Below are 9,096 nucleotides of genomic sequence, written 5' to 3' on the forward strand. Positions count from 1 at the left end.
ATTCCCCCAAAACATTCTACGTAGTTATAACGTCTGCACATAAATATCATTGGACTACTTCAAAGGAAACTTTTGTACACTATTTTTAGTATCTTAGTGTTACATCAACACGGTTTACCAAATGACAAGTTATTGCTTCTTTATTGTTTTTGCATTTGGTAGGAAACAGACAAATTTATCGTAAAAGAGCTCTCTTATTCAATTTTTGAATGAGATAAATATTTATTGAAATTCAGTGTTTGAATTAATCAATTAAACTAAACAATTATTTACGGTATCTTTTTATATACAGCTTTTATTTTTATCATTTTTTTATGATTAGTTAATAACTTACATTGCAAGGACATGATCATTGATAGGAGAATGTTAAGGTCGAGAATTAAGATAGAAGTTTGGTAGGTAGCCAAATACCAAACTCGTCTCTTTTTTATGCCAATAGTATTTATTGAGATTATATTCTATATTTATACACACCTGTATTACACTTGTATATACATTGCTGAGTCTAGCATTAGCATTAGTCTGTTTTTAGTAAGGCTCCAGCTGTCAGCTTAGTTAGTTTAGTTGTTGTATTTTGTTGCTTATGTGTATAAAGAGGACAATACCCAGTAATAGATATTTTGAGTTTCACTATTTCAAATCAGCGACTCCTCACTATTCATTTCTTTCTCTCTTCGAACCACATATTCTAGAATGTTCTGAATTCTCCATTGGAGGAGGAGTAGAGCTCACTTAGAACTTATAATCTTGATATGGTATCAGAGCAGAGGTCTACTTCATCGATCACGCCGTCGAATCTATTTTTTTGTTCTTTCATTTTCAATCACAGAATAAGCTAGGGTTTTTCTTTCACAAACAAACAATTTGGGGAAAAACTCTGGATCGACACATCCACCAACAATTTGTCAGTGAATAGAGGTTTCTGAGCTTAATTTCAGCTAGGCGAGCAGTAATCTAGCTGATTTGATATTCTCATGGCGGTTCTGGATCAAACCGACGAAGCGACAACGGCGGCGACCTCGCAAACGGAAATTGATACAACTAGTCCTCTCTATATTCATCCATCTAATAGTTCGGGTTCTACTTTAGTACTTGTTCCCTTTGATAGATTTGGCTATCGTTCCTGGAGAAGAGGAGTGCTAAGGTCTCTCTCAGTGAAAAATAAGCAAGGTGTAATCAATAGAGAGATTAACGCCTGATGTGACCTCTCCACAGTTTCTCCAGTGGGAGAGGCGTGGTGACAAGGTTACTTCATGGATTCTGAATTCTTTAGCGAAGGACATTGCAGACAGTGTTGAGTATGTAAATAATTCTGTTGAACTGTGGAAGGAATCGGATGATCGATATGATCAGACGAATAGAGCTAAGTTGTATCAAATCCAGAAAGAGATTAACGATTTGAGTTAGGGAGTGCTTGACATCACAGGTTATTACACAAAATGAAGAAACTCTGGGAAGAGTTGAATACACTAAGTGCTAAAACTCACTGTAGTTGTGTGTGCACTTGTGGAGCAAAGAAAATCATGCACAAGGCAGAGCAGGATAGAAGACTCATACAGTTTCTAATGGGACTTAACGAGGTTTATACAATTGTTTGGGGAAGCATTCTCATGATGAACCTATTGCCTTCTATGGCACAAGCATTTGCTTTGCTGATACAGGAGGAGAAGCAGAGAGAATTCAAGCCTAGAAACCAATTGAATTTTGATTCTGCTGCGTTGAATGTTAATATAGGGGGAAGAACCTTTAAGACGAATTACTCACCTGGTGGGAATCAGACTTCAAACAGCAAGCCTAGGCCATTTTGTGACCACTGCAGACGACCAGGACATACTAAAGACAGATGCTACAAGTTGCATGGATACCCTCAATGTTTTGGACAGGGCTCATAGCAGTATAAGAAGAATTCACAGGGGTATAACAACAGTAACAACAACAGGAGGTCAAATAAAGGGAAGAGCACTGTGGCAAATGCGGTTGCAAGTGTGCAGGGAATGTCATCAGACATGTTGTCAACTATAGGAGTTGAGCCAGAACATCAAGGAGACAATCAGAACATGAGCCTTTCAAAGGAACAATATGGACAAATTCTCAGTCTACTACAGCATTTTCAAGTTGGAAATGGAGGAGAAAGCAATTCAAGTATTTCTGGTGGAGCTTCTGTGAATTTTGCAGGTATGATTACTTGCACTTCTTCCATTAATTTTGATAATCCATCATGCAAATATTTCAATGCAAAAGCTGACTTGTGGATATTAGATTCAAGAGCTTCACATCATATGACTTTTGATAAAACTCACCTACAAAATATTATAAATCTACATTAAAGTGACCTAAATAGGAGATGTACATCTGGCCCCTAAAATCACCTTACATAGGGTTCTGTTTATACCATCTTTCAAGTTTAACCTAGTCTCCATTAGTTCAATAACAGTGCATCTCAAGTGTATTGCTTCCTTTTCTGATACCTCCTGTCTACTGCAGGCCCCTTCACTAAAGACGCCTTTAGAGATTGGTAAGATGTATGTTGGGCTCTACTTTTTATGTTCTCAATGTCTAAAGAAAGGTAGTCTTATTTATGTTTCGAAGTGTGCGCTTCCTTGTTTTTCCAGTGATGCTAGTGATATGAATGCAGTACACTGTCTATTCCATCCCTACTGCCCTACTGTAAATAATCTCATTTGCAATAATAAAGACAGTGCTTCTACTCTGCTTTTCTCTACCTCTATCAGAGACAGTTTGGATCTTCTGTGGCATTATAGACTTGGTCATGTACCCTTCAATAAAATGAGAGGCATTCATACTATACATGCATCTTTCTCTCCCAAACAACCATTTATTTGTTCCATCTATCCCATGGCCAGACACTCTAGATTCCCCTTCCCTCATAAAATAACCAGTACTACAAAAATCTTTGAACTTCTTCATGTTGACATGTGGGGTCCTTATCATGTGGCAACACATAATAATTTCAAGTATTTCCTCACCTTAGTGGATGACTACAGTAGGTCAACCTGGACACTTCTAAGTTGCAAAAGCAATGCACTTCAAGTCATAAAAACCTTTGCAAACATGGTAGAGAACTAATTCAAAACCAATATCCAGTGTGTAAGGACTGATAATGGCCTAGAATTCACTAGCAATGAAGTTTCTTCTTTCTTTCAATCAAAAGATATAAATCACTAGAAAACATATCCTTATACACCCCAACAAAATGGGGTGGTAGAAAAAAAACATAAATATCTTCTTGAAGTAGCCAGGGCACTTTTTCAGTCCAAATTACCACTAAAATACTTTGGAGAATGTATCCTTACAGCAACCTTTATAATCAACAAGCTACCAACAGTTCCCTTAAAGAACAAATGTCCTTCTGAACTCTTGTATGACAAGAAACCAACCTACTCTCACTTGAGAAGCTTTGGCTGTTTGTGTTATCCTACTGTGCCTAAACCTTTCAAGGACAAGTTTGAACCAAGGGCCACACCACATGTATTTGTGGGGTATCCCTTTGGGACAAAGGATTACAAAGTACTAAGTCTAGCCACTAAGAAAATCTCTGTCTCTAGGGATGTCTTATTTCATGAAACCATTTTCCCTTTCACTTTCACTTTCACTTCAGATGTGCAAAGCCTACCCCCATTCTTTCCTACAACTTATTCTATAGATCACCTACCTGATTACACTATTGTTTCTCCTACAACTTCTACCATTGATCAAGGGGACACAAAATCAATCCCCCCCTTTCTTCCTCCAGCACCACAACTCCTCTACCTGATATGTCACCCATTCCTCCTTCTAATACACCCCTTTCCTTTGAATCACAAACTCACACTGAACACTTCCACCTTTCCACATCACCTTCAACCACTCAACCTTATCCTTCTTCCATAGAACCTTTAAGTCAAAGAAGATCTAGTAGAGAACTCAGACTCCCCTCTCACTTGAGTGATTATGTATGTAATCTACCCAGTTTGAAATGTAATTCCATTTTTGCCCTCCATGCTTTGTCTTCACAAAATAACCACATTGCTCTTGATGAACTGCACCCTAATAGTCAACATGTTGTAAGAAATATTTGTCATGATAGAGAGCCAACTTCATATGAAGAGGCAGCTATCTATCCTGCTTGGCAGAGTGCCATGACTCAAGAATTTGAGGCCTTATATGCCAACAATACTTAGGACTTAGTCCTTTTACCAAAGGGGAAGGAGGCCATTGGTTGTAGGTGGGTGTACAAGGTAAAACACAAAGCAGATGGTAGCATAGAAAGGTACAAAGCCAGACTAGTTGTGAAGGGGTACACACAACAAGCTAGAATTGATTACATTGAGACCTTTTCTCCTGTGGTCAAGATGACCACTGTCAAGTCTTTAATTTCCATGCAGCTAAGAAGAGATGGTAAATTTACCAATTAGAAGGAAATAATGCATTTCTCCATGGAGATCTGCATGAGGAAGTCTACATAAAGTGTGATGACCCAAAAAGTCATCACTTGTTTTAGAAAAAAATTCAGTGTTCCGAGGCCTAGAAACCTCCTTTTTTTTTCTCACCTCGATTTGCATGTGCAGTCCGTATAATTTTTCAGAACGTTTTTATGTGAAAAAAATGGATTAAAATTTGAAATAGCTCCATTATGTCATTTATGACTTGTGTGCCAAATTTGAATCATTCCGGATCCATTTGATATGTTTCGGCGCAAGTTTTGTAAATTGAAAAGTTTGAAACTCATAAGTCCGAATCGAGGTGTGAATTGACGTTTCAAAATTTCTTGGAATGATTTAAAACCCTAGGTAAGTCCATATGATGTATTAAGACTTGTTGATATATTTTGTTGAAGTCCCGAGGGCCTCGAGTGGATTTTGGATGGTTGATGGAGTTTAACTTGGGCATTTCAAGAATGTCTCGATGTCGTTTCTTCAAGAATAAGTGGTATCATATTAAGCAAATGAACTCCAAATTAAGTTTTGATTGAATCATTAGATCCGTATCGAAATTTCGCAGCCATAGCAAAAAGAATCGTCCAATTCGGACATCGTATGAGAGAGTTATGCCCATTTTTGTGTCGGGGAAAAATAGTTTCCCATCGCCAGCGCCCAGGGTAGAGCGGAGCGCCATCCATGGCGTCGGGATTATTTTTTGGTACTGGAACCAGCGGCATAGGCAGCGCCCGGCGCCACCTGTGACGCCCGAATCGTAAAATGCTATAAAACGGGGGTTTTGGCCATTTTTGACAAAAATAGAGTTGGGGGAGCTCGGTTTGGGCGATTTTCAGAGGGGTTTTCATAAATTTGAATGAGGTAAGTGTTATTTATCATAAATCCTTTATAGATCATGATTCCATACTCATTTACATCATGAATCCATGAATTTATGGAAGAAAAATCAGATTTTTGCCAGATATTCCAAAAACAAAAATTTAAGATTGGAAAGCTAATCCGATGTCGGAATTCGATAATTTTTGTATGGTTGAACTCGTATCGGAATGGGTTATCATATTTTGTCAGTTTCATATGATTCCGAGGAGTGGGCCCCACGGGCAATTTTTGAGTTAAATTTCGGAGTTAAATCCGAAAAATTAGTAAATTCATATGGAATTAATTTCTACTATTTGTATTGAGTATATTAAATTATTTGTGACTAGATTTGAAGCCTTCGAACACGAATTTTCAAGGCGAAGGTGTATTGGAATCTTGAATTTGGTTGCAAAGCGAGGTAAGTGTTTGATCTAACTTTGGCTTGAAGGAATAGGATTAAAGTGTTATTAATTGCTAATTGCTAAATGATCGAGTACGGTGTATAGGCATGGTGACGAGTATCTATACACCGGTGTCTAGCATGACCGTGAATCCTTGTATGCACTTATCCTGATATTGTTATGACTCCTCCATGTTAATTGATGAATTTTATGCAATGTGAAGAGTATGAGAACTAATTATGAATTGCAAATCCTTTGGAGCGCTTGCTCGAACGACAAAAAGACTATTGAGTAAGAAATGAAAGCAATAGAAAGGGGAATGATTAATCCCTTGCCGGGGTGGTTTGAGTTATTAACTATTTCCCTTGCCGGGATATGAAAGTATTGTTGTTGCTCCCTTGCCGGGAGTTAGCTGTTAATTGTGTAATTCCCTTGCCGGGACAGTTCTTATTATTTGTTTATCCCCTCGCCCCGTTTGGTTGCGATTACTGTTTGGGTGAGGAAGAGTGATAATGCACGAAGGGTCATTCCATGCCATGTTTTGATTATATTTGCACGAAGGGTCATTCCGTGCCGTGTTTTGATTATATTTGCATGAAGGGTCATTCCGTGCAATGTTTTGATTATATTTGCACGAAGGATCATTCCGTGCCATGATATGAGAGTTACGTGAGGGAAAGCACGAAGGGCGATGCCGTGCACTTCATTTGATTGCTTTGGTGAGAATGAGAGTGAAAGCACGAAGGTTGATGCCGTGCAATTGTTGATTGTCCTGCTCTCATTAATTATTGTTATTGCCTTGTTTCTTATTTAAATTGTTGACTTTATCTCCGGACTGTACCTCCCCATAGTATGTTTCCCTCCCTCTTAACTGTTAAACTTCTGTATTCTTTCCTTGTACTGCATATATATATACATTGAACTGCACAGGTTGATTTGGTAGTCCTGTCTAGCCTCGTCACTACTTCGTCGGGGTTAGGCCAGGCACTTACCAACACATGGGGTCGCTTGTGCTGATGCTACACTTCTGTGCTCTTTTGCACAGATCACGGTACTGGAGCAGCTTTTGGACCACAGCAGTAGGATATCGATCAGGAGCTGACTTCAGTCCAGGGACTTACGAGGTAGCCTAGCTGGCGTTCGCAGGCCGGAGTCCCTTTCTATGTTTCAGCTTGTTTCCATTGTACCGAGACAGACATTTATGTATTTCTATTCTGACTTGTTTGTAGCACTCTTTAGTAGTTCGTGAGATAGCGACTCCAGTCTTGGGTAGTGAAATATTAGACTTCCGCATTTTGGATTTTCAGTTATCTATGTTTTGAAAGACTTCCGCATTTATTTAAAGACTCGTTATTTTATTATTGTTATGTTGTTATCCGAAAATGTTTAAATGTTAGCTTGCCTAGCTCCAACAGTAGGCGCCATCACGACTCCCGATGGTTGGAAATCCGGGTCGTGACATAAAGGCTCCACCAGGACTTGAGCTGAAGTCACCAAACTTGTTCGGCAAAGTCCCTCTATGGGCTGAAACAAGCTAGTAGGCAGTGTTATGATAAGTTGACTGAGGCCTTGTACACAAGAGGATACACACATTCCATGCATGATTATTCCCTGTTCTACAAGAAGCAAGGTTCTTCAACTGTTTTTGTAGCAGTTTATGTTGATGATATTCTCCTCATACGCACTGATTTAGAGGAAATTAGTCAGCTCAAAGCTTTCCTACATGATATATTCAAAATAAAAGATTTGGGGCAGCTACATTATTTTCTACGACTAGAGGTACTTTACAAGGAAGATGGTATTATTATCTCACAAAGAAAATTTGTTCTGGACCTTCTAAAAGAATATGATTGCCTGCACTCAACCAGCCTGACCTTTCCTCTTGATCCCGCAATGAAACTGAAGGCTAAGGAGGGCTCTCCTTTATTTGATTCTACCTTTTACAGGAGATTGGTTGGGAAGTTGAATTTTCTTACAAACACCATATTGGATATAGCTTATGGGGTCCAACATTTGCGTCAGATTATGCAAGATCCCAGGGAACCCCATCTACATGCAGCTTATCACATGTTGAGGTACCTTAAGAAATATCCTACTTTGGGCCTGTACTTCAGCAATGCATCTGATCTTTCCATCACTGCTTACTGTGATTCTGACTGGGCAGCTTGCCCTGATTCTAGGAGGTCTGTGTCTGGTTACATTGTGCTTATAGGAGGTAGTCCTGTGAGCTGGAAGTCCAAGAAACAGGAAACCATTTCCTTGTCCTCGGCAGAAGAAAAGTACATAGCACTTAGGAAGGTGGTAGGCGAATTAGTATGGCTACACAAGTTATTTGAAGAACTCATTGTTCCAGTCTCCTTGTCCATACTTGTACATTGTGATAGCAGTCTGCTCTACACATTGCCAGGAATCTTGTATTTCGTGAGCGAACAAAACACGTTGAAGTGGATTGCCATTTTGTGCGCACCAAGCTTCAGGAGGGCCTTATTTCCTTGCATCATATTGGCACTATAGAGCAACTGGCAAATGTTCTTACTAAAGCGCTCGCTGGAATGAAGCATTCCTTTGTTCTTGGCAACTTGGTTGTGATTACCTCACCTCCAACTTGAGGGAGGGTATTGAGATTATATTCTATATTTGCACACACTTGTATTACACTTGCTGAGTCAGCATAACATTAGCATTAGTCTATTTTTAGAAAGGTTCCAGTTGTCAGCTTAGTTAGTTTAGTTGTTGTATTGTGTTGCTTATGTGTATAAAGAGGACAATACTCAGTAATAGATATTTTGAGTTTCACTTTTCCAAATGAGAGACTCCTCACTGTTCATTTCTTTCTCTCTTCGAACCACATATTCTAGAATGTCCTAAATCCTCCATTTGAGGAGGAGTAGAGCTCACTCCGAGTTTATAATCTTGACATATTAATCTCATCTTTTCTTATCCGCAAAATTATATTACTAATATGTTGTTTCTTTTGCTTCGATTTTTTTATCATCTTATCTTATTGTTGCTATTGTTGGGTTTTTAAGGTATTTAATTAATATATTAAATACTTAAAAGAGGGTGAATGGGAAATGGAGGGAAATGAAATTTTTTTGAGTGAAATTTTAAGTTCCCCCTCCCTTGGCAAATGGGCATTGTCCCATATTGGAAGAGGAAGAGGTTTTTTATGGGTATATAAGCAATTGCTCTTCTTCTAGCTCTTAAAGAGTTGAGAAGAAGGCAAGCCTCGCGCCGTCGTCGTCGTCGCTCGCTCGGCTCGGCTTCGGCTTCGGCTACGGCTTCGGCTTCGGCTTCGGCTTCGGCTTCGGCTTCGGATTCGGATTTGGATTTGGTCAAATGATCGATTGATTGATTAACTTTTTGGACCAAATTTATTTGTTAATAGTAAAATATTAACA

General features: G+C 39.0%; 1 protein-coding gene across 1 annotated transcript; it reads left to right on the forward strand.

Moving 5' to 3' along the window:
* The first annotated feature begins 7,291 nt into the window (after nt 1-7,291).
* Nucleotides 7,292-8,304, forward strand: LOC109241170 (uncharacterized mitochondrial protein AtMg00810-like). Its single transcript, XM_019407890.1, has 2 exons — nt 7,292-7,996; nt 8,083-8,304. The coding sequence occupies exons 1-2, from the start codon at nt 7,292-7,294 to the stop codon at nt 8,302-8,304; spliced, it is 927 nt and encodes a 308-aa protein (XP_019263435.1).
* Nucleotides 8,305-9,096: the final 792 nt, after the last annotated feature.

This window comes from Nicotiana attenuata, unplaced genomic scaffold (assembly GCF_001879085.1).
Source record: "Nicotiana attenuata strain UT unplaced genomic scaffold, NIATTr2, whole genome shotgun sequence".
NCBI classification, from domain to species: Eukaryota; Viridiplantae; Streptophyta; class Magnoliopsida; order Solanales; family Solanaceae; genus Nicotiana; species Nicotiana attenuata.